A 27,412-nucleotide genomic window follows, 5' to 3' on the forward strand; every position below is an offset into this window, starting at 1 on the left:
GAATTCACCAAATTAAAAATTAATAACTTTTAAATGTACATTATTATAATAACTTAAGTACACATTTAAGAGGTACAGCTAGCTATAAGCAAGAAAGTTACTTACCTACATACCTTATTATTTACCCAAAAGTGTAGATAGGGTAGTTAGATACTTATACCTGTTTTTAAATATCTCACATTAGCACTTCGTTTCTAAAGAGAAATATTCCTGTACTAACTTACCTGTAATGGTACTGATTATCTTTATTCGCTTATAGTATATAGAATGGATGTACACCTATAGGAATAATTCTAGGAAATATCACTATAGGTGATAGGTTTTTGCCCGAACCTGGGTCGTAGAGTTACTATCCACTTAGTACCACACAATGTAATAAATAACTACTTCCTGCAATGAGTAAGTAGCCACGTATTACTTTCCTCGTGCTTAGATCTTTAGCGTAACGCCTCAAATCTACTCCTATCAACGTCTAATCAGCTCACGGATACTTAGAGCTTTACCGTTGAGTAAATAATACACCACTTAAGATATATTATTAACTTACTTTACCTGGAGGGTACGAAACCACCTCACTAATACAAACGAAATGGATTATTTCACCATTTAACCGACACGTTTACCGATCTTATCATGGACGTTTAACCATGATAAGTACACATTATCACTTCACTAACACATCACGTTAACATTACATTGACAATGCACCCCGAAGGGTACACGAGTGTGCCGAAATAGGCATCGGAGAGAGAATTAACTCACAGACATTAACCACGAATAGAGCACTTGGAACCAACTAGAAGAGCTACTGCACTGAGCGGCTACAACTACACTACTGACTTGTCTTTACCTCGTAACCTCGCGCTTCGGCTCGGCTACTTCCACTAAGCCACGCCCTCCGGCGTTGCCAGTGGGAGACAACAATCAGTGTTACCACTCAAGCGCACCCGTAAAGTACTGGCATAAACATGCAAGGCATAAAGTATATCACATATGCCCCTTCGTCTATCAACTCGCAACAGAGCAAGCGAATAGATATAAGGACCCCGAAAAGATATACTGCTTGGTTACGTTTGTTCCCAAGAGTCATCCTCCAGGTTATGCCCACACGTCTATCCGTACCAGGATATCGGGTACTGCCCCTCCGTATGTTTCTGCATTGAGAAGTTTACGGCGAGGTTGAGTGGTTATGAGATGGAAAAACGTTGGCAAGTGTATCGATACCGAATATTCCATTGAATGGCTGTGAGTAACCCCATCGTCGTACCATACTCGGAAAACCGGATATGACACGAGATGGTGAAACTCAGAGCTCCGCCCACCAGAATATTATCACCACAGACTTAAACTGACCAATCGAGTAACACCAGGCTACTACGTGTCCGCATTGGGAATCATGGTAGTCTGTCGTGTGGTATCGATAATCCGCATTGGGATCTCGGGTTGTGTCTGTAGTGATAGTGCGATACACTCGAATTACCTCGTTTTACCGAGATTTTGTACGCGAAACAGCGTAATCCAAGTGTGAAGAAGAATAATCGGTGGTTGGCGGACATCGTTAGCAACTACCTTGTAGTACCCTTATGACAGTTATTTTCGCCTCGTGTTATTTTTTACCACGACTGATTTTCTTCTTTTCACCAATAGTACTGCATTGAGTGACTAGTTGGCATTGTGCGTCGCAAATGGACGTCTTGATCGCACTATACTACTCCGTCACTCTCATCGAAGGTTTTCTTTAGGTGTTCTGGCCTTCTTGTCCATCATTGAGGAGAGCTTCCTCTACCTCTTCGCTCCAAGTCGGAACTTTATCGACGGACCCTTCGGATTTTCCTTGTTGTGAGCTGTCGTCGTCGATTACCGCATTGAGTAAATCGTCGGGATCGAGGTCATCATACAAGGAAATTGAATCATCTACCGCAGCGGGTAATGATTCTTCTACCTCATTGGGTAGAGAATGATCTACCGCAGCGGGTATCACATTTTGCGAATGATCATCGCTCTCGGAAATGAGATTGATGACTCTCGGCTCGTCAGGCGTAAATAGCGCTGTCGAATGAGCCGGGGACGCAGTCGTCAAGTCAATTGTTTCGAATTGCTTGGCGGGCTGGTTCATCGCTTTGGCCGCTTTTGAGCCTTTTTTATTGACCTGTACCATCTTCGGATACGAAGGTGTACAAGGTGCAATAGGGTTCTTTGAGCCTTTCTTCGCTAGGTTTTTCATCCTCTGAGCTTCCGGAATCGGTAGCTTCGGATACTGTTCCCTAGGAAGTTTAGAAGATTTCGACGCCTCAGGAGGTGTGCGAAATTTCGTTGGAGGAATAGCGTTTTTAGCCTCCTCCTTCATGGCTCTGACCTCTGCTGATTGAGAGGTTTTTTCCCGCGCGCCGGTCGATTTAGACCGGTTGCGTTTCGGTTTTTCCGAACTGTCAACAAGTTTGGAAGGACGTCGGAACTCTTTCCGGATGAGTTCCTCTTCTTGTTGACGTTTTTTCTGGATCGCCGCAATGGACTCCAGATCGTTCGTCTCCTTTGCAATACGAAGAGCTTCTTCCTCGCGGCGTTGTTCATTGCGAACGCGCGTGAGATCTTCGTCCCCAGGATTGACTGGAACTTTTTCGGATTGACCCGCAATGGGATCATTGCCGAAAAGTCTGGTCATAAACACGCTCTCGGTGTTCCTTGGGTATTGTAGCTCTTCCGCATTGGGAAAAGCTAATTGCATTTCAGGATTGGGGTAAATGCCGAAAACCTGCTCCTCCGAATAGGCAGTAAGAGGTATATCGGCATTTGCTCCCGAACGATTATCATGTATTGTCATCGTACTCATCTGTCCCGTAGTAGGGGAGATTGAGCTAATGCCAAGTACCTGATATTGTACTCCTTGCGCAGATGGCAATGGAGTATCGGGCCGCGGAGGCATCGTCGCTACTATGCCTTCGTCAGTGATTATGTGTTCTTGCGCAATCATGAGAGGCATGGAAGGACGGGCTTCGCTTATATTTACGTCATTGGTAGGCGGTACTGCAAAAACCAAATTCGAAGGAAAAACCGTAAAGTTCTCCCTTGAAAATGGTGGCATTTTTGGTACCGTATCTACCTCCATTTGCTCCGCATGGTTTCCGTTCGCCACCATCATTCTCTCGCATTGGGGAGGTATGAATGGTTGGATGGAAACTATGGGAGTTTCAGGCACATTTTGTCCGCTACTGGGAACTACATGTGATGACGCCTGTGCAGGTGACAGGGTTATACCATCCACCGTTGCAGGTGGTATACTGATCGTCGTGACAGACGAACCGTATTTTGTTGGTATATACTCCGACGTATCCATTGACATTACCGCACTGGGTGATTCAGGATAACTTGTCGGAGTCTCCTTTCGTTCTGGAGTTTCTTCCGTTCTGGGAAGACTCTTTTCCGAAGGCGTAGGAGTCGGTAAGAACGGTTTTACAGGATTTAACACCGGTCCATACGGTGTTTGTCCGTGTAAATACTGTTCATACGTATATCCTTTCGCCGCTAAATTTTCAATAAACTTCGCATGGGAAGCGTTGAAATTTGGCGGGTTCGCGAATTTTTCCCACATTTCCGACGTTGTAGCCGGGGGTGGAAAATAATTCGGTTGCGGCACGAATGCATACCCCGGATAGCCGTAACCAGGCATATATTGGGGGGGCAACCCTGGTGGTGGTTGTGAACAAGTCACTGCCGGTGGGTTGGCTGGGCATCCGATTTCATCGAAATACGACTGTGCGGTACGACGAAAACCTTCCGGTTCGCGTACAATAGGGTATTTGATCGCCGGCTTTTTCGGCTGTTTGGCTTTGTTCTCCTGGTTTTGGGAGACTTTTTGCTTTGGAGCCTTATTGGTCTGTGTCCGCGGCTGCTGCGCGGGCGTAGACTGCCTATCCTGCGGCGGATGCGCAGGCGTAGGTTGCCTTGTCTGCGGCTGGCGCGCAGATGAAGGCACCGACCTCGCCGGTGGCAATTGCACCGGTGGAAACTCCGGCATCGTAGCTAGACGCTGGTGTCGAGGTGGTAAATTTACAGGAGGAGCGACATTCGTTCCAGGAAGTCGCTCCCGAGTCTCTTCTGGTAGCGTTGGAATAAACGCGTACTTCAGACGAGTTATGGCCTCGGCATAGTACTTCGGATCATGATAAACAGTGAAACCGTCGTCCATGCGCGGGTACCGTACCAAGTCCTGAAGAAAGTACTCGCCAACGATATAGGTGAACGTTTCTGTTGACCTTTTTTCGTTGATTATCGACATGATACCGTCATAGATACCTTTGTCGAGGTCACTGTTATCCAGCGGCGGGAGTACCACCAATAATCGACATCCCAATTTCTTGAGGTGAGCGATTATTTTAGAGAATTCGCTTTGGAATCTCTCTTTCGTGGTTCCCTTGTACATATCGAATGTGCCGATAGACAATATGACATCCTTTGGAAATTCTTTGAATCTCGCAAGGGTTTGTGCCACTTTTGCCGCTGAATTAGCTCGATTATACAATGCCGGGTTGAGATGCATTGCATAACCTTTCTCGGTCATCGCGCATGTGGCGATTGCCCAAGCATGAACGTCCCCGATAATTATTATATCGAGAGCTGCAATGGCCGCCGTATTAGGCCCTTCTTTTCCTTCAATTCCAAGCGCTGTAAGAAACGCTGGAAAGGAGTTGAGAGGATAGAATGGTAGAAGGCCACACGTACTCTTGTGGAATCGTTCTTGAAACCGAGTGTGGTTTCCCTCCTTGTTTAAGCAAGGGGGTTTCTGTTTCTTGGGTTTCTGCCGTTGATAGGGAGAAACCCTCGGAGAACCACTCGATTGAGACTTAGCGGCTTTGCGCTGTCTCGGTATATTCCCCGCTGACGTGAGAGTTTCAGGTTGCTTTTGAACCTGGTTTGTTACAGCAGTTGCTCGTTTTTGAGCTTCTTTTCTGTTTCTCTCTCGTAACAGTGGAGAAATACCCGCTTTCGGTTCTGGTTCCTGTCGTTTTACTGCGTCAGCAAAACTCACCGCTTGGGGTGCAAGAGCCTGTTCTTTCTGCGTATCAGCAGTTGGAACAACCGTAGGTTTGGTCGCTATAGACGAAGTACCTTGAGACGTTGTCGCAGTGGACAAGGTCGATTGAGATGTCGACACATTTGCAATTTTGCAGGCTACTGCTGCTCTGCTGTTAATGCGTGCGAGTGCCTCGAGTTTCACCGTTTGATCATGTAGCTGGCCTTGCAGTACTTTAATCTGGTTTCGTAACTCGAGGTTTTCATCTCGGGATGTTTGCGTGTTGGTTCCGTTTTGGGAACAGACATTGCGGCGCAACTCATCAATCTTATCCTTTAGATAGAGGATTGACTCGTGTTGCTTGTGCATCACATCTTCCGCAGCGCTGATTGCATCCTTGATACACTCGAGGGTGTTCGTATCCACGAGTCGATCAAGTGTACGTTTTGCAATCCAAAAGCGTAATGCTTTTATGTTGCTGGGTTGATGTATCATCTGGCAGTCCGCACGTGGGCACTGAACTGGGGTATTTTCGAAAATATTACCGCCAGTCCGCCGTTGATGATGCTCCGCGACGCAAGCGTGGTGGTGTATATGCAAACAAATCGACATTATTACCCACTCACCCGACATAGCTCGATGAAAGCTAATATACGGACTCGCAAGTAGTAATGGCCGTTTGCAAGCATCACATCCAATTTGTTCGACTTCAGCAGATGTGAATTCGAACGAGCTTTGTAACGCTGGCTTCAACCGTATGTAGGTTTGGATAGCCGAATCATGAAGTTCGCATGTGGAATCCATGATTTAAAGCATAAAAAAGATAGAAACTTACCCGAATACAGGGATGTATTTTATCTTTAGTCGTAATAGACCATGTGTATTTTCGATAAAATACACTAAACTGCTACCGAAATAGGTAGTTGACTTATATACCGTTTTAGGTACTAAGTCTGGTACATATCTTAAGCAAAAAGAAGAGAGCGAAGTAAGAGAACCGAACACGAGCACAAACTGAACAGAAATGATTTTCTTATTCGGTTGTGTACTGGGTCTAGCCTCCGATCGCTGCTATCCCCTCTACTACCAGTTCCGCTAGTGGGAATGGTTGTCACTGGTTACCATCTACGTGCGTTGCTGCGCGCGCCGATTCCCGTGGCATCGTAGAGTTATTGCTCGATGTTGGTAGGAACAAAGAAACTCGTTTCTCGGAAACTCGTCTGGATTTTGCGTCGTAGAAAAAGACGAGTTTCGTTAGTGCGATTGACCTTGAGTCTTTGTCCTTTGTCAGTATTTTTTGTATACGTGACTGAGCGAGTTGAGACTTGTCTTGCAAGTCTTGACTGCTCTGTACTTCGCATCGAAAGTATTTTCTTAGAAAATATCGAACTAGATATTTTCTCATCGAAGACTGACGCTCGCTCGGTCGCGACAGTTGTAAATAAGATCGTCTGGATCTTTTTGTACAACGTGGCCAACCAAGGTCACCTCTTTGTTGCCTTCGATGATATCTTTTACTTTCCAAAGTTGATTGAAAAAGTAAAAAACATTGCACGCATAATTGGTGCTTAGATTGAAATATACGTCTAGTCTCCACATTTGCATGTGTCCAACCGTTTTGCATCTTTGTATGATGAAATTGACCACATCGTTAATGACGTAAGTCTCATACTGATGATCGTTGATTTTAACGATCACCTTCTTTTCAGTTACGTTATCAGTCGTTCTAGATTGATTAGTAACGCGAAAAGTGATGCTACCGCTAATGGGTGGTTGTGAAAAAACTTCGTATATTTCCATCAAATTGCCGTTCTGAGCAATTTTCTTGTGTAAATTCTCGCAAATGAAGGTTTTACACTTGTTCAACTGTGCGAAGCAATGTTTGCAAGTTGTTTGAGATTTCCTGGTTTTATCATACCAATATAGATATGCGTTCCCAGTACTGTCTCAATATTGCAAATATCCCAGAACGAGTTTTCAAGTTTCTGGGGCGTGGCGGAGAAAAGTTCAGTAATATGAAACCATTCCTCCACCAGCTCCATGGGAACTTGTCGGGTGAGAGTACAAAACCGGATTACGTGCGTAATCAGTTTTATATCAATCCACCGATGCAGGTCGATCCCGTTAATAGAGATGCGTACCAACCGTTCGGGTATAGCAATAAGGTTCATCGGAGGAGAGCTTATTCGTATCAACATGATATCTGCCGTACAGGCATAGCATATTGGACTCACAACGGAGTTCATCGTGAGTAAATAAAAATACAAGAGCTCTAGACCGATCCAAATCCGCGTGCACTGACGACTAACACTATAGTACTACTGTCGCTTGTTTTTAAGCAACGGTGGTATATAGTGTTGGATATGGTTAGTCGGAATTATTTGACCATAGTACGTAATTTTCGATATCGTTTTAGACATCGATTGAAGTACGAACCAGTGGTCAGCAATATATTCCGGACTGAATTGCAGATGATCTGCGATATTCAGCCATATCTGGAGACCTTGTAATGGAATTGTACTATGTCTCATAAAAAATCCTTCTAACATATTCTTTTTTGCATTTGGAATTAGAACAGTTTTAGAATTTTCTATAGACTGAAATAAGCCTTGAAACATTTTTGTTCCATTACATACGTGCTCCTGATTCGTTATGGTAATACATAATGGATCGGTATCGTGTACATCTCGCGATGTTTTGTTGCGTTCTGGCAACGTCGCATGCGCTTCCGCTGTACTATTGTGCTCTGACAATTTCAAGCGTTTTAGTACTACCGATGGTACCAGGCTGCGCATCGGCAACGCTGGTTTGTCGGGTAGCGGCGTCGCGGCTTCATCGCGTTCTGGCAACGTTGCTCGACTTCTACTGTCGACGATACGTCGTTGTGTTCTGACAACTTCGTATGATTGCGTTCTAGCAACCTTGTTTTGTCGCTAGCGGACTTCATAATAAATTAAATCTATACTATAGCGCTTCGAAACCAACGTGTAATAACGTTCAGCTACTGCGAGATACTAATGCACAATGCTTACTAGAAGCGGTGGTTATTATTCGAACAGCTGTATCGGTCTCACTCGGATTACTGTGCCGTGATAGGTAACTCCCTCTTGCGTTCCTGCAATGGATTGAATTACCCATCGTCTGGCAGCCAAGTAACCCTCGCTATAGTTTAGATGTTCCATTAGATCAAACCACACATCTATGCATTTAAATGGTATTGAATCTACTGTGGCATTCGCACATAGTTCTTGCATCATATCGGCGTTCGCAAGTGGAACCCAAATGATTACTCGATTTGTGTTAATCAATAATATGACTTTACACATATCGGTACCATCTATTTTGCGTATCTTACTTGTTACCGTAATAGATAACTTTTCAGATTCGATTTGTGTTGACCCTGGATTGTCGCAAATGGACATTATCTTAATTCTAACTATATCTAATATCCGTATGTTGCACAGCTCCGTTAGAGATCGTACGTGTTTACTCATTGCACGTTTCGGTACTAATGAATAATTCTACGCACAAGCACGCCACGTATACAAAGTTGGCCATCAAACCTCGCCACCTTGATAAACTCCCACCGATACTTGGAAATCTCGTCGATATCCCAAGGTATCAGTTCTCGTAAACCAAGATATTTGTCTACGTGTTCGAGTAACATCGAATGCGTCTCTTTAGATTTTGCTTGGAAAATCTGAGCTTTGTCTGCGCGTATCCAGCTCGTTGTAAGAGCTGTATGATAGCCGACAGTCAACATACGTTCTATTATGCCTTTTTTCTTGCGCGTACGTGTCAGTTTAACTGTAAAAAAGTTTTCTGACAGCGCTAGGCGTTTGTCTAAACTATCCATATTTAAGCAAAATGTTAAAGTATGTATGTTTAGACACTTACCCGATTCTGGGAACGTGTTGTGTGGTGCGTAGCACGAACGATACTGAGTAAGTATTACTTCGCTGCCACGACCGTGCCGTGAAAACACACCGTACCGCGCGTATCACCGTAGATGCCCACGTCCCATTTATATAAACTTAATACATTGTACGTCCATTCAAAGATCCGTGTTAGGTCAATGTAATGGTGTAAACGTTTTAAGTTCATCGGGGTTAGTAACTTTCCACGACGTATTAGTCGCTTTGCTACTTTTGACTTTATCCACGTCTCAATTGATTGTTTCGGCGTGTGTAAAGTCATTCTCCTATATTCGGTGCCAGTGACCATCATATAGTCTTTGGTACATACGATCGTAAGTAGATCGGTATTTACCCATTTTATACGTAAGCGCACGCTTGGGTGCTCTTCATGACGTCTTTTCGCTGTAGAATCCATGTTACCAATGAGCTGGGTCATCGTAGATATGAACTATTCTACCAGTGAAAAGCTTTTGCCCCATCTCGTTTTGCATTGGTGGATCTAACTTCCAGTTGTTAAACTGTAGTTGTTGATGCGACCAAGAAAACACTGATCGGCAATTTAGAAAACCGTTTAGATATTCTAAATTGATCGTCATGTTAGTAAAGCATCTGTTGATAAGAGCTTGTACTAGCAGATAACTTACGTATACGTCATTGGTTTCATTCACTGTTGATACGGTAACCCTTTGTATGAAGACGTTTTGGTCTTTGTATATCACCGGATGTATCGTAATCATCAGCGTTTTACTATCAATGGCGTGTGGCATTGTACCCATTTTGTATTAAAATTTTGTACGTCTGCCTTGTATGATGATTGAAATGAAACTGCTACCGAGTGTAATTTCCCAATTGTATTGCGTTCTGGCAATATCAATTGGTTATCATCATACCATGGCCCAATGATTGAAATTCTACTGCTGACGAGTGTAATTTCACCAATTATGCTGCGTTCTGGCAGCATTTGTTGGTTATCATTGTTCCGCGAAATCGCTTATCGAGATTCTGGCGTCGTTCTGGACGTCTTCATCTGCTGATATTTGTAGCGATTTCGTGATGAAACCTTTAATCTGTACGTGGTCTTCACACTGACAGATTTTAAAGATTTTTACTGCACGAAAGCATAAGTCATACTCTCCCCATACTAGAGGATTTCTGTGCTTTAGCATCGTATTCAAATAGGCTAAGTCTATTATTGGGAATAACGTGCAACTTTCGTACAGTTCATTTGTGGCCTGCTGTGAGATCCACAAAGTACCTACAGAATGCTTGTCTCTGATCGTGAGTTTACGATCATAGCGCAAAGCCTCCTTCGGTGAAGTTGAATCATTCCTACGGGCATCTGCCGTAATGGTAATGACTAACTTATCCAATGTATCGAATGAAGCTGGGTACGTCATCGTAACAAACAACTGTACACGATCAAATTGCGGTTGCTACTGAACCGAATTAGTGTCTTCATTTGATAATTGTACCTCCAACTTTCACGACGTTCTTGTCGCTACACATTTCGGTAACCGACCAGAATCGGAACATGAGCTGTGTCGTGCCCCAGTCTAGTGGGTTTTTCTGTTCCAGCATTGTGTTGAGCTGTGTCAACCGAATGGCTGGAAACTTCATACAGTGTTTTACTAGAAGAGCTGCTTTGAAGTCTTCTATCCAACACCTGACTATTCTTTCGTTGCTTTGAACGATCAACAAGCGTTGCGTGGTAGTTTTTCGGTGTTTTACACTGAAATTACGTCGCAAGCCTGATGTTATTATAATAGTCATATAGTCTGGAGCCGCATCGGTTTCCATGTCTGAGTAATTCATCGAGAATCGTGCTTTGACGACTGTTTCCTTCACCGTTTGCTGATCAACTGCGCAGTGGCGTTGTCAGTGATGAATCCCGATATAATGTACTCGAATGGTCGCTTCGCGGTTTTGGTTATTTGCCATGCCTTTTGTTCAACGTCTTGCAAGCACCACCGACATGGGTTTTCATACTTGAAGAGTTGGAACAAAGAGGACAAAGAGATCGAAGTAGATCTCTTGCAATCCGAGTAAATTCGCTTTGCGGAATCTTCGGGCAACCATAGAACTTCTTCTCCGTACGAGTCCCTGACAAGTACGAAGTATTCAGTTCCACCAGATCTTTTGCGTATGCAGGGGGTTATCGCAATGTCTAACCTCCCGTACACTGCAATAGCAATTGATGCGGTACTCATGCTAATGATGAGTTTTCAGGATGTTCAATATCCCCCGACCAATGTACCGTTCCAGAAAATATAGTATTTCCGTTCTTGGAATCTATATTATTCACCACCCAAGTGTGAGAACGTAAATAGTCCTTCTTTACTTGGTAAAGTGCTGAAAAATGTACCCACCAATTTAGGTCTTCTAAATTGTGGTTTTTGTCACCTTTACACTTTTTATAAAGTGCCAATTTGGAACCTTCGTACAAGAAAGTTTCCAATTCACGATGACGCGTTGGCAAATTAGCCAATACTTTATAGTAAGTCGCTTGCGGACTGATACTATAATCAACACGATACTCTTGAGTAAAGATTATCGTTAACGGACCAGTAATGTCTGGGTGCGGATTGTTTACGGAAGTTTGCCAAGACCACGTGTGCTCGAATAATCGCTTAATTGGATCATTATTTTCGAGTTCACCTGGATTGATCTGAGGTAGTTGTTGCGCAGAGGCATTTTCCCCCATCTCAGTCAATCGCAGCTGACGTCGTTCTCGCGGAGGAGGAACTAAGTCTGACAATCTTCGTAAATGTTTACCTTCATAGTTGTCTCCAACGGCCGTATTGGACCCCTGAGAATTTACTTCCCATTCGGTTGATGCGCTTCTGGCAATCAATTCATTAAATGGTTGTTCTCGTTCTAGAGATTGAAGTAAATTCTGAGGTGATGAAGGATTTGGTGTAGAGGGACGTATCTGTACCAGCGGTCTAGCTGGAGATAGTCCTGCTACAACTTGCAAAGGTGAAGGGGTAGGTTGGTTCATCGGCGAAAGCGCATTGGCTTGCGATGTACTTGCTACCACGTTCGAGTGAATAGGTAATCTCGTTGGTGTCGTAATGTCACCTTGAGATGTACCTACTTCATCCCTGCTATGAGTAGATTGTTCTGAATCTCTCATATTATCGTTCATTTGAGATGTTTGTAATAAATCATCCATTTGAACGGATCGCCTTACGATTTCCAAAGGAGGTATGTAGAATTTACAGTCTCGCTTATGGCGCTTCGTTTTACACTTGCACGCTACCGGTACAGGTTTATTATGAAACGATCGTTTGGCTCTTGTGTTAGCACAAGGTCCCGTCATGCTTCGTATAGAACAACGTTTATACTGAAGACAGAACGAGCGAACACGTATCTAGTAACCAGCTATGTAGCTATAGACACGCCTACTATGCTGTGCGGTGCAACGCGCGCCCGTGTATATAATAGTAGGGTGAGCGCTGTGTCGTAAACAACTGGCAGCTGCAGTGTCTAGACGGCTCTAACCAACAAGTACAGGCGTGAGGCGGTGGGGTAAGCAGTGGTCAACTCGCCTCGCTTGTTATCTTGTTGTTTTCGGAAGCAAGTAGATAAGAAACCAGCGAATGTGATTTCTTTATCTCTTTCTTTCGAAAAATTCTTTTGAAAGGAAAGTAGATGACTAATCGGCAATGCGATCGTTATCTACTTCTTTTCGAAGAATTGTTTGTTCCAAAAGACAGGCAGTTGGAATGTACTGGAGATGCAGTATTTCAACCTTTTGTCCTTGAAACTTGTTTTCTCTAAATTGGGCGGGGAAAATATTGGCTTATGCAATGTTTCACCACGTTGCTCTAGAGGAAACGTGCTTTGTTCTAAAATTGGCGGGAAAAGTTTCTAGCAATGTAGTATTTTACCGCGTGATTTCAGAATAAAGACCTTTGTTCTATTTTTAACGGGAAAGGTTACTGGCAATGCAGTATTTTACCGTGTTATGTAAAACAGAGGATTTGAGAAAAATAAATGCTACGATTTATTCTTCTGAGAAATAAATGCACTGATTTATTTTCTCTGGTGGTATAAATAAATGTACTTTGCAACGAAAGTAATTTATCTACCTCGTCTATACCTGTTCTGGGGTATAATACGATTTTTTATATCTGCAACAAGATATAAAAAGTTGAGAAATAAATGCAACGATTTATTAACTCGTAAGTTGCAAATAACTTTACCTTGTTCTTAAAGTAATTTATTTGCTTCGTTTCTATACCTGTTTTGGGGTATAAAAACGAGTTTTATATATCTGCGATGAGATATAAAAATGGGTTTTGCGTTTCGGAGCTTTCACTTATGTGTTTCTATAAGCAGTTTTTCAGAGTTCTTTTGCTATTCTTCGTACGTTTCGGAGTTCAATAAATTCCGTGCACAGAAATTTAAAAAACCTTACTTTGTAGTTTTTCACAAAAGTAACTCCTATTCTTCGTGCAAATAGAAAAACAAAATCGAAAACCTTACTTTGCAGCTGTGTTTCGAAATTCTTACTTTGAAATTTGCTATTCTTCGTGCCTTCGGAAATGCAGAGATTTCGTCTGGGCAGTTTTTCACAAATTTCGTTTCCGAACTTTACTTTACAGCACTTGGTTTTCAGAACTGCAATGAGTCCTTACTTCAAGTCTTCTTCGAAAAAATCAATCGTTCTGGAAAGATTTTTCGAAGGTTGGAAGGTATCGATTGTAATAAATCGATGTTCCAAAGGTAGGACGCAATGATCCTATTTCAAGTACGTAAATCAGTACTTAGGCACTCCTTTATGCTGATTTAAGCACGTTTGGGCGCCAATGTAATGGTACTGATTATCTTTATTCGCTTATAGTATATAGAATGGATGTACACCTATAGGAATAATTCTAGGAAATATCACTATAGGTGATAGGTTTTTGCCCGAACCTGGGTCGTAGAGTTACTATCCACTTAGTACCACACAATGTAATAAATAACTACTTCCTGCAATGAGTAAGTAGCCACGTATTACTTTCCTCGTGCTTAGATCTTTAGCGTAACGCCTCAAATCTACTCCTATCAACGTCTAATCAGCTCACGGATACTTAGAGCTTTACCGTTGAGTAAATAATACACCACTTAAGATATATTATTAACTTACTTTACCTGGAGGGTACGAAACCACCTCACTAATACAAACGAAATGGATTATTTCACCATTTAACCGACACGTTTACCGATCTTATCATGGACGTTTAACCATGATAAGTACACATTATCACTTCACTAACACATCACGTTAACATTACATTGACAATGCACCCCGAAGGGTACACGAGTGTGCCGAAATAGGCATCGGAGAGAGAATTAACTCACAGACATTAACCACGAATAGAGCACTTGGAACCAACTAGAAGAGCTACTGCACTGAGCGGCTACAACTACACTACTGACTTGTCTTTACCTCGTAACCTCGCGCTTCGGCTCGGCTACTTCCACTAAGCCACGCCCTCCGGCGTTGCCAGTGGGAGACAACAATCAGTGTTACCACTCAAGCGCACCCGTAAAGTACTGGCATAAACATGCAAGGCATAAAGTATATCACATACCGACTAAAAGCGTAATAGCTACTCACCAGTATAACACTAAAACTGCAACATCCAAGGAAAAACTATTCACGATGTATACGAGTACACCTTCCAAAAAGCAGTTGAATGTTTTGGCAAAAATGATTAAATACGCCCATTCACTGATTAAAACAAAGGTAAAGAAGATATTAAGCACAGCAAACAACCTTCCTAAAAACAAAAAAAAAACAAAGAAAGAATTGATGTACCTATAGGTCCATACATAGGTAAGTATTTTAAACTGTAATTCATGGGCACACGTAGGTACTTTTTCGTTCATCTAATCTACCTATAATGTAGGTTAGGTATAGTATAATATTGAACACCTCGATTTTCCAGATGCTCATCTTCCAATTTCTACTACTCAGCACTGAATTTACTGAGAGGGTGAAAGCGAGAAAGCAAGGCTATTAGATACTGCAATTAAAATATTTAAAATCAACTCACCAAATTCTTTACCATCGTAAAATTTGCTCAAAAAAGAAATACTGGTGAATAATATCACACCATGAAAAGCATTCATCATCATCGCTAAATAAATTAAACAAAGAAGTATTAAGAGTGGAATCAAACAAAGTACCTATAAAAATACCTAGATATTTGAATTTTCAACTGTTTTCGTGGGTTCTTTTCGATGAGGTACCCTTCTGTGGTCTTACAACATGGAGATTAAGTATGATCAAATCTGAACAGATCTAATCATGATAAAAACTCTGATGTTATCAGGGAAAAGTATAAGTACATAGATAGGTACATATGTAGGTAACAGTAATTTACGATAGAAAAATATTACCTACCAATATAAACGTGCCATATGTCACCAACCAAGAAATAAAGAATGACTCCGATGATATTACAGATGCTGGCAAAAATTCCGATTGAAACATCACGGATTTTTAAGAATTTACTCAGGATGACACAACAAAGCAGGGTGTCTAGTATTAATTTATGATCACAATAATCAATTTTAAAGCCATATATTTCAAATAGAAATGAGTAGTAAGGTGAAGTGCTCAAATGTGGCCCTATCCCTAGAATGACTTTTTTGGTGATTTGAACATTCCAAAATTTTTCTGAATGCTCTATAGAACTGCTCAAAACGATTTGACACCGTTTCTAAACGATTCAGCAGATTGGAAATAGAGCCTTATATCAGCTTTCTAAATCAATGTGGTGTATTTTTTTCAGGTGCGTCTTTTTGGGTATTTTTGGGTGGCCACTTTGAGATTTTTGTGACAAAAAAAATTGCTCTCACAAATTTGATTTAGGTATTTTTTGAAAGTAGGGCTAATCTGTTCAAAAATTGTAAGCCTGAAATTTTCTCTCATACTTTTGATTGATATGATTTGGAATTCAGCAATATATGTGTGATCTTTGGCTTACCAAGATTGTGTATATTTTATCCGGAAAAAACCTCGGAGAGGCCGCATTTGGGCACTTCACCTTACAGGTGGGAATATCTATCGTATACTCATATTTATTAAGGTGGATTGCAAGTTAAAAAACGTTGGAAGATTTTGGCAAAATCGGGTGGAAATCTTCATTTTGTATTGTAACGCATCCAGAAAAAATTTTTCAGATGGTAAGGTGATCTTGGAGAGATGGATGTAAGTTGTCAAAGAGGGTGCATTTTCAAAGAAATCGTGGGTTTTTCGTTAAAGCCTCTACCTGACCTGCTTTATGTGCCCATCGTTCTAAAAGATAGTATGTACGTATTTGAGATCCTGCGTCGAACTAGGTCATTGACACTAGTAAAATCCAAGACCGCTTCGAAGGTTCCACTATTTTTGGATACCTACGTACGTATAACCTACTTAAATTAATAGGTATGCAAATTTTCAACCACTCGGTAGAAATCTGACTCAGAGTACAATTAGTTTCGGATTTTGATGGAAATGTTTTGAGATATTTTTTTCGAAAATGTCCCCTTTTTGAAGACTCATATCATTCTTCCAGGGGCACGGTCCTCTGACAGTAAAGATTTTTCTCAGTTATTTTCAACTCAAAATGAGGTCTTCGCTAAATTTTGTCCAAAACCTTTGACATTTTTTTTTCTTGCAGCCCACCTCCATTTGTGATAATTATACTGGTAAAAATTTGTACTGAAAATAATTAAAAGATGTTTATCCAAGGTAATAGTATTCGAGTCAACTCCTTCGCTGAACGTTGTAAGTTGACCATGAATATGAAAAAGAGCAGTAGTTCCATTTTCGCCTGAAAAAATAAGGTAAAAAAACTTCGTTATGCAGTATAAGCAACTCGCAAATAATTCAAATCTATGGTACCTGTACCTGCTACCTACATTAATTAAGTAAGTTCAGTTGGAAATAACGACAAAGGGGGTTTTTTGAAATACGAAAAATGAAACATACCATGATAAACACAATACACCATAACGTATGCGACCAATAGCAACAAAACGAGCAATCGTTTACTTCCTAGGCTTTTTTTAAACACCAATTTGAAACTGTGGACAATTCGGGTCACATCGAACAATTCTAAAAGACTCGGTTTCTCCTCCGGAACAACAAATTCATCTTTGACCAGAAAGACAGCTAGTACCAGCGAAATAATTGACAGTACAATACATAAGGTATACGAGTAGTAAAGCCCCAAATGTAATGCAACGTTTTCTGTGATTTCAAGGAAAAGTATCTCACATATTAGCCTGACTACCCATAACAGCCCCAACCTCATGGTACGATTTCCTACAGCGGACGTCTCACAGATGTAAATCTGTGCCACTACGAACATCATATTTACTCCTCCGACGAACTCGAAAATCATATTAAAAATGGTTGTCACAATCAAACTCGAATTGAAAAAATGATTTACTAAGCCACTGATCGACTGCATGATTCGGCCGTAGATCGCTATGAAGATGAGTGGTCTTCGACGTCGACCGGATATGTCGCTCCAAGATGTGGCTAATGTAACATAAAATACGCACAGAAATAACATAGCCAAACGAGAATAATAAGTTGTGAAATTCCTGACTAATTTAAATCCGTATAAGTAGTTATAGCAATCTCTGTAAGACTTTACGTTCGTTGTATTGGAAAGGCAGGCTTTGTGCAAGTGTAGGTAAAAGTTGACCTGATGGAGCACGAGATCCGAAATGTATTGGAAGAAAAACACAAATTCAATCATTGTAACTAAATTTTGAAAACGACAACGAAAATTATACTGAGGTAATCGAACGCACTAAGAGTGAATTTGAAAAACACACAACAATACTACCTATTAAAAAATTCGGCAACGAGAGAAGTCTTTCGAAAACATGGCATCAGTTTAATTGGTGATCTATACGAAAATTAAATAGGTACTGGTAAAAAAAAAACACATAATTATGTAGTGCTCAAATGTAACAATATTAAGAGATGAAATAAAAACCAGTTGCAAAGATATATTTGGTTTCAATTTTGCATATATCAACATAGATATTGTAGGTAATCTGTATTTTATCTCGTTTATTTCCGACGACGACGTTCATTGCAAATTCGGCTTTCCGCCGATAATAGATACCTAATTTGTACTTACCAATCGCCAAAACCCCATCAGATAAATGCTCTAAAATTGATCAAATTTTTTCCAAAAATTTTAATAAACCCTGATCTAGGTACCTACCTATAATAAGTATTAAAATGTTGTAAATTGGTAATTTTTGCTTTTAACAGTCTCTTATGATGACGAGAATTTATCGTATATTTTTTTCAAATTTTTAAAAGTAAGACAGGAATTAATACCTAATAATGAAGAATTGAATAATTTTGGTAAAAGCAGTTTAATGAGGTGAGTATGAGAAATTAAGTAATTTGAGTGAAATTCGGTAACGTTTCTGTAAATTTTCTATAACCTAATTGTAAAATTTAATCTGGATCACGCACAAAAAACATATACGTTGCTAGGGATGGACCGCCAAAAAAAAAGTTCGGCGAACTTTGACAGAATTTACGAATTTAGCAGAAATTTCGTTTTTAGTCTACAGTCCATGAGGCTAAAAGTGTTCACCTACCGAACTTTTTTTGGGGACAAAAAATTTACTTTGCATAATGTCAGTACCACTTGGGCATTTACAAAAATGACAAAAAAAAATTTTTTTGGCTGCACGTAGGGTGGGGGGAGGTCAAAAAGGGGTATTTTTTGACCTAGAAGGGGGACAAAAAATTCGACCGGGGATTGATAGGCTGGTATCTTGGGATGCTAAAAATACAAAATTTTCTGTCGACCTTCTGCACAATCAAAAGTTATGCAACCCTAAACGCAATTTTTGCCCATTTTTGCCCATTTTTTGAGCTTTTTCCGCCCTAGTTCCTGTTGTATGCGGAGGGGACAATTTATTCTCGAATGCCCCGTTAGACCACACATTTACCTTTCCAAAATCATCACATTCACGAAATTCGACCGGCACATTTCGTCGCAATTAATTTTCAAAGTTGCGTGAGTACAACTTTTCATCAAACGCCAACTTCGCAATTTTTTTTCAAAAACAGCTCCGTGTGACCTATCAAAATGGGTTAAAATTTCGCGCTGAACCCAAAAATATCAACAGTTTTCGTGTTAGTCCCCTTCCCTCGTACTAACCCCACAAAAACCTGAAAATTTGTTGATTTAGAGTAAATTATACTGCTTTATGTAAATAGATGGCTTCTACTTAGCTTCTTTCTGCGACCTTACCGAGTATGTTGTAAAAATCCATAAGAGCTATCCCCACAAAAAAGTTTCAACCTCCTCCCCTCGTATTTACCCCTCAAAATGGAGTTTTCCAACTTATTTTATGCGTTTTAACAATGAAGATTGCGAGGTACAATTTTCTAAACACGTTTTTTGGATGTATTTTTGACTTCTAAACATCATATATTTTTTTTGAAATCGTTGCTTTGGTGCGTCATGGTGAAAAATGGAAAAAACGTGTCGTAGGGGGGGGAGTTCAAATGAGAATTTTGGGGGAAATAACTGTTCGTAAGTAGGATGTTGTTTTCGCATGATTCGATACCGCTGAGTACGAATATCCAAAAAAAGTTCGGTAACATCGATTTCTAGAGCACTTTTTGCCTCGTGGACTGTAGACTATTTTGGTGGAAAGTTACTCGGAAAAAATTTTAGCTCCAAAAGTGCTCTTACAGGGAAAAAAGCCCACGCGAAACAGTACCAGTGGTATTTACCAAAGAAAACTACCAATGATATTACCACTGGTACTTTCGTCAAGAACCACTGGTGACATTACCACTGGTTATCAATGGTAATGTCACCATTTTTTGGATTGCGAATTGTTTTAAAAATACGAGTATATTTACAGCACCCCGGTTACTGTTTTTGATTGCAGACCCTCCTACCACAAAGGATTCTTCCTAAAAAATTTGAAACGTCAAAAAAAATTGATGCCCGAGGAGGGTTTCAATCCCACTACCCCTAGTTCAGTAGTTACCTGCACCAATTGAGCCACTGGAGATGTTGAAAGTAGTTTATATGCGCTTTTCAGCATTCTGGACTTAAAAGAATTTCAAGTTGGATGATTTTATCAAATAAAAACTGCCTGTACACATAATTAAATTTTTCGGATATGGGGCCAAATTTTGAAGGTCGGTAATTTTTTTATTTCATTACAAAAAATCGCAAGTGTTACTTTTTAAAAAAAATCACTTTAAAACATACTATACATACAATTGTTTTTTATTATTCCAAGTGGGTCATTGTCAACTCAACCAAAAAAAGGCGATTTTGAAAGTCATGTCTTTCGATTTCGCTCAAATTTTTTTTACAATATCTACCCACCCAGTAAGTAAAAAAGCCGCAATCAGTTTGGTCTCAGCCCCCTCAGGGGGCGCGTGGGGGGGGGCTTCCATTATTTTCACATTGTCTCGACTGTCTCGAGGTACTCAACTTCAGCAGCCCATTCCTCCAAAACTATGTTACTTTGATCAAAACTGATTTCACAGTTGAAAAGGGCATTGCATTTAGAACTTTTTAAACATTTTGAAATTTTCAAAAGTTGAAAGTTGAACTTTCAAATTGAAAGTTCAAATTTCAAAATGACGCTGTAAGTGGGAGCTACCATTTTAAATTTTGAAAAAAATTCCATAGATGTACCATTTGATGCTTTTTCGAAATATTTAAGTTTCGAGATGGGATCTCCTGATGGAGGGGAAGCACCCCCACCCCCAATTTTGGGCGAAACTTTCGAAAGAAAATGTGGGGCATGTGACATATCGAATTCTATGTTTTTGATGACGCTGAACACGAATATGACGTCAGATTTTTGATAGGACCCCATCCACGGCCCCCAGCACCTACCCAAATGGGATAAAAGTTCAAAATAGGGTTTTGTTCGTGCGACACATGGAATAATATGTTTTTGGTGACGCTGAACACGAATATGACGTCAGATTTTTGATTGGGCCTCATCCACGGCCCCCAACAATTTTTTTGGACTTTTTCCTATTGGGGGAGGTTCTGGGGGCCATGGGTGGGGTCGATTTAAAAAACTATGACTATATTCGTATTCAGCGATATCGAAAACATACTATTTCACGTGTCACACGAATGTTACCATTTTTTTTTGGGTTACCTCCTTTGAGGAGGTGCAGGGGGCCGTGGACGGGTCTAATAAAAAATCTGACGTCATATTCGTGTTCAGCGTCACCAAAAACATATTATTCCATGTGTCGCACGAACAAAACACTTTTTTGAACTTTTACCCCCTTTTAAAAAACAAAATTGAGAAAAACGATAAGATACCTAGGTAAGTACTCGTAGGACATTGCGAAATCCATGAACATTTTAGATCAATCAGATAATATGTTACCTACCTAAACACTTACGTTTCTAGGTAGGTAGATAACTACATAAATACACGCTTAATCGAAATAAATTCAAAATATCATTCTTTAGCTAATACAAGAAATCAAGAATGTATTTCTGTGAACAAAATATTGATCAATTTTCATAAGTTGAAATTCTTCACGATACAGGATCACTCACCAATCGCCAAAACATGAACGAAATACTAAAACAAATTCACCAAACGAAAAATCAATCATTTTCAAATGTACAACACCTACCCACATATTTTATAGACCAACTAAAAGCGTAATGCGTAGCCTAATAGCGTACTTACCAGTATAATACTAAAACTGTAGCATTTAAGAAAAAACTATTTATGAATACAGCTGGCAAAAAGCAGTTGGCAGTTTTTACAAAAAGAATGCTATACGCCCATTCGCTGATTAAAGCCAAGCAAAATAAGATATTGAGCACACCGAACAACCTTCCTAAAAACAAAGAAACCAAAAAAAAAAAATCAGAGAAAAAATAGGTAAGTATTTTTAACTGTAGTTGTATGTACATACTTTTTCATTCTTAATATCTATAAGTACACTATAATATTATTGAACACCTCGATTTTCGAGATGCTTACATATTTTCTAATTTCTACGACTCAGCATTTAATGTACCCTAAGGGTGACAGCGAGGCTGAATACTGCTGCATTATAAATATATTTAAAATCAACTCACCAAATTCTTTACCGTCGTAAAATTTGCTCAAAAAAGAAACTGTGGTGAATAATACCACACCATGAAAAGCATTTAACAGCGCCGCTAAAAAAAATTAAACAAAGAAATATTAAGGATGGTATCAAACAAAGTGGGCATAGGTACCACTTATCAAAAATCCTATTTCAATTTTCAAGTTTTTCCCTACATTTCATTGTTGAGGCTTACTCTTCGGAGCCCTTGAAACGTGATGATCAATACTCGTAGATCTAATTAGATCAAAACTCTTGATCTTATTTTGGTATAGGTAAATCTCATCAGATCGAATTGGACCCGAGGAATCTATTCCATCTGAGCCTGATCAACATGCCTGATCTCACCTATTGGATCTGATCAGGTCATTTATGGTCCGTATCTGACCTCACCTGATCAGATAGGTATAAGTACAATAATTTTCCCAAGTACTTAATAGTAACGCGCGATAACAAAATATTAGGTGGTACCTACCAATATACACGTGCCATATCTGACCAACCAAGAAATGAAGAATGACTCCGATGAGATTACAGATGCCGGCAAAAATTCCAATCGAAACATCGCGGATTTTTAAGCATTTACTCAGGATGACACAACAAAGCAGGGTGTCTAGTAATTTACGATCACAATTAATTTTAAAGCCACAATTCTCAAGCAAAAATGATTAGTAAGGTGAATTGCCCAAATAAGACTATTTACCCACTTTAATGTTCAACTGGGAAAATTAAGAGCCATGCAAGTGGGTACAGGGGATTTTTTGTTCTGAAACATAGTATTTTAGATTCTGCGCCGAACTAGACCATTGACACCAAAATCGAAGACTATTTTCAAGGCCATACTTTCGAAAATGTCCCCTCTTTGAAATGAAGACCCATAAATTTCCTCCCGGAGCACCTCCGAAGCAGAAAATTTTTCTGAATCATTTTCAACTCAAAATAAAGATCTTCGCTGAATTTTGCCAAAATTCTTTGATATATATATATTTTTTTTATTGCAATCCACCTCAATTTATAGTAATTATACTGGCAAAAATTCGTACTGAAAATGATTGCAAGATTTCTAACAAAGAGAAGAGCATTCCAATGAACTCTACTGTCGAGCGATGCAAGTTGATAACTAATAACGTAAGACGCAGTTCCATTTTCACCTGAAAAAATAAGGCAAATCAGCTTCGTTGTGCAGTAAACTGCGTATCTCGTATAAATGTGAACACTCTTCCGAAAAATGTTTAAATTATGCCTACTCGTAAATATTTCAAATCTATCTATCTCCATTAATTAAGTTCAGTTGCGAACAAAAAGTTTCAAAAATAGGTACCTTACCTAGGTACCAAAAAAAAAACATACCTTGATAAACACAATACACCACAACGTACGCGATCAATAGCAACAAAACAAGCAGTCGTTTACTTCCTAGGCTTTTCTTAAACACCAATTTGAAACAGTGGACAATTCGGGTCACATCGAACAATCGCAAAAGACTCCGTCTCTCCTCCGGAATGACAAATTTATCTTTGACTAGAAGGGCAGCTAGTACCAGTGAAATAATTGACAGTACAATACATAAGGTATACGAGTAGTAAAATCCAAAACCGAATACATATTTATTTGCAATTCCACTGCCAAGTAGCTGACATACAAGCCTGACTACCCATAACAGCCCCAACCTCATGGTACGATTTCCTACAGCGGATATCTCACATATGTAAATCTGTGCCACCACAAACATCATGTGTATTCCTCCAATGAACTCGAAAATCATATTAGAAATGGCTGCCACTATCAAACTCGAATCGAAAAAATGATTTATTAAGCCACTGATGGACTGCATGATTTGCCCGAAAATCGCTATGAAGACGAGTGGTCTTCGACGCCGACCGGATGTGTCGCTCCAAGATGTGGCTAATGATACATAAAATACGCACAGAAATAACATAGCCCAACGATAATAAGAACCTGTGACTTTAGAGACTAAAGTAAATCCTTGTTGGTCAATGTAGCAAGCTCCGTAAGTTTTTTCGGTCGTTGTATTGGCAAGGCAGGCTTTGTGCAGGTATAGGTAAAGGTTGACCTGACTAAGCACGAGATCCGAAATGTAGTGGAAGAAAAACACCAATTCGATCATTGTAACTAAATTTTAAAAAGGGCAACGAAAATTATATTCGAACGCACTAACTAAGTGTGAACTTGAAAAACATACAACAATATAGTTACTATTAAAAAATTCGGCAACGAGAGGAGTCTAATCTCGAAAACGTGGTATCAAATTTGATTGGCTATCCAACTATTTAGTACCTATGTCAGTACATAAATATAAGAACTGGTTAGGAAAAAAACAGGTGGTGTTCCAATGCAACTATGTTGAGAAGAGATGAAATGAAAAACAGAAAGATTGTAATTCTATATTTTAACATAGATAGGTACTTACTCGTAGATGTATTTTATCTTGTTTGTTTGCGGCGACGTTACAATAAAAATAAATTGTTGATTTGTTGCAGGTCATTGAAAACATGAGCTAGGTAGGTACCTGATTAGACACTTATTTATTTAGATAGATTTTAAAAAAAATTATAAGAACAAATTCTTGTTCATGTTCAATTTATTTTCACGGGTTGAGATTCTTCTTCACACAGGAGTTCTTTTCAATTTTTAATCAAAAACAGGTGGAATCATGTAGGTAAGGCTGACTAGGGTGGGCCGTCTTTGACTTTTTTTTTTGAAATTTGCTGGAAGGGGGGTGCTAAAAAGTTGTGGATGGACCTCAAAAGACTGTAGGAAAAATTTGGGGTCTCATATTTCACCCAGCACTTTGTAACCGGGGTTCAATATTTTGAAAATTTCAAAAAAAAAAAAACAAAAAATGTTTTTTAAAAATATTTTTATTTTTTGAAATAGGAACCCATGGGAAAATGATTCTATAAAATTCAATAAAAATTTAATCTTATTTGATCAAATTGGATGAAAAATTTGATCAAGTTTTCTAGGATTCTATCAAAGTTTATGAAATTATATCTGATTAGATCTAGTGGATTTCAACTGTGAATGTAAAGTTTTCTATAATTTCATAAAAATTGATAAAGTTTTATGAAGTTTGATGAATTAATTTGATGAAATATACCTACACATGAAGTTTTATTCAATTTTATAAAAATTGGTAAAAATTGATAAAGTTCGATGTAGTAAACACACAAAATTTTATTAAATTTTATAAAAATTGGTGAAAGTTGATAAAGTTTGATGAAGTTTGATGTAGTACAATACAAAAAGTTTGATGTGATTTTATAAAGATTTGTAAAAGTTGATGAAGTAGTATAAAGTTTTATAGAGTTGGATATAACTTGAAAGTTATATAAAACATGATATTGTTTGATCAACTTTTATAAAGCTATACCAAAATTGATCAAAGTATGCATCACTTAGTTAATTTGTTATATTTTTGTTTTATCCAATTTTATAGAATTGCATGAAACTGGATAAAAGTTATGAACTTCTGTTTCACTGAAAAAAATTTCTGTATGACATGATATTTATCTTGATCAAGTTTGATCAAATTTAATCAAACTCTACCTGATTTTATAAAATTTGATCAAACAATCCCGAAAATTTTCCAAGTCCAGACCCTGGAAAAGAGAATATAAATTTTCTTAATACCTCTTCTCTCATGGAACAGGGTGGTATAGTGGTTAAGATAGGTAACTGATTGAGGTGAGGAAGGTTGAAGGTTCACACCCCATCAGAGGCAGTCAAATTTTTTGAAATTTTTTTTCGCTTTTTTGATGAAATTTACTACACTACTTCACATTTTAGGCGCAAATTACATTTTAACGTTAATTAGACCATTTTTACTAATTAAATATCATTGTTTAAAACAAAAGAATATAAGTTTGATAGAATTTTATCCAAGTACATCAAATTAAATGCGATTTGATAAAATTTAATAGGTACATTCTGGACATAAAATTCTATAGAAAATTTTTCAATGTTTTTTTTATAGAATTTTATAGAATTCATTTTCCATGGGAAGGCAGAAATTTGGCGTAGTTATGAGTAGGCTTCATTTTCAACGTTCTGAATCCATTGATGGTGATTTTGAGTTATTGTAGAGTCTCCGAGAGGAGGCGGCATTTTAGGATTTTTCAGTTGTGGAAAAATTTCTATAAAAATTATTAAAATGAAATTCAGAACGTGTAAATTCTCATTACCAATTCCGTGGCTTTTTATACTTAGATTATAGGTTGATATTTTCGTAAATCATTTCTAGCAATTCAGATTCAGATTTTAATTGTGTTTTTTCCGAGGATTAAAAAATTCTAAAATTCACATTCGAAGGATGGAAAATTCATATGTTAGAACAAAATTATGCGCTAATTGAGAATCTCTGGAGGTGGGGGAGGGAGGGGGAGGGGTCATTTCAAGTCATATAATGATAAAAGGCATTGTAGACTTCGAATGAATAACAAATTGGTAAAAATCAAAATGAATCTCGAATCACCTTGAAAATGACCGTGTTTGGGTATTTTAAAAGTGAGATAAAATCTCCAATAAAGTGAAAAACCCGATCGCAAAATGGCTTTTTACTCCTAAATACGCATAATGCGACCAATAAACATCAAAAAAATCAAAAACATTTTTTTATTTTTTTTTGTTTTTTTTTTGAAAATTTTAAAATTTGAACTCCAGTTGCAAAGTGCTGGGTGAAGTCTGAAACCCCAAATTTTTCCTACAGTCTTTTGAGGTCCCACCACAACTTTTTAGCACCCCCCTAACCAAATTTCCAAAAAAAAAGGTCAAAGACGGCACCCTAGTGCTGACTCCTTCCTGATAATTATGTGTCCATGCCCATGCCTTACTTGCTCGATGCACAGCAATTTGCCTTCTATTTATATTTAGGGGCCAAAATTTCAAACTTCTGGTCTGTATGAAAACTGGCCGGATGAGCAAAAATCGGCCAGTTTCAAAAATGCTATCTTTCAATATTTTGGCTAAATTAATGCAAATTAGATACCTCAATTAAAGTTGTCTTGGATTTTGATTGTAATATCAAAATCTCAAAATTATTTCATTTACAACTGAGCCATTTTTCCCAAAAAACGTTAGGTAGCGACAGGAGCGAAAAAAACGTGCATTTTTTTCTCAGAAATTCCCTCTCTTTGAGGGTTCATTTCTGCCTTCTTGGTGCACCTCCAGAGCTAAAAAAAAACCTGAGTAACTTTCAACTCAAAATGAAAGCCTCTGCTGGATTTGATCAAAATCCGTCCACTTTTTTCTCACGATTAATCAAATTGGTGTACTTTAATCTGAAACCCGGCGGAGGGAAGTTGAACACAAGATCGAAGAAATAAATTAAACAAAATG

General features: G+C 39.0%; 1 protein-coding gene across 2 annotated transcripts; it reads right to left on the bottom strand.

The window, feature by feature from the left end:
• Nucleotides 1-21,411: 21,411 nt before the first annotated feature.
• LOC135838955 (uncharacterized) lies at nt 21,412-24,412 on the bottom strand. 2 transcript variants are annotated; one of them, XM_065354784.1, is made up of 7 exons: nt 24,272-24,412; nt 23,405-24,187; nt 23,098-23,205; nt 22,530-22,667; nt 22,044-22,127; nt 21,646-21,799; nt 21,412-21,534 (listed from the first exon to the last, which is right to left on the bottom strand). In XM_065354784.1, the coding sequence occupies exons 2-7, from the start codon at nt 24,180-24,182 to the stop codon at nt 21,489-21,491; spliced, it is 1,308 nt and encodes a 435-aa protein (XP_065210856.1). In that variant the 5' UTR covers nt 24,183-24,187; nt 24,272-24,412; the 3' UTR covers nt 21,412-21,488. The 2 variants fall into 2 exon arrangements, with proteins under 2 accessions (XP_065210856.1, XP_065210855.1); XM_065354783.1 differs by having other exon boundaries at nt 23,405-24,412.
• Nucleotides 24,413-27,412: the final 3,000 nt, after the last annotated feature.

The sequence above is a fragment of the Planococcus citri genome, chromosome 3 (genome assembly GCF_950023065.1).
Source record: "Planococcus citri chromosome 3, ihPlaCitr1.1, whole genome shotgun sequence".
In the NCBI taxonomy this organism is placed as follows: domain Eukaryota; kingdom Metazoa; phylum Arthropoda; class Insecta; order Hemiptera; family Pseudococcidae; genus Planococcus; species Planococcus citri.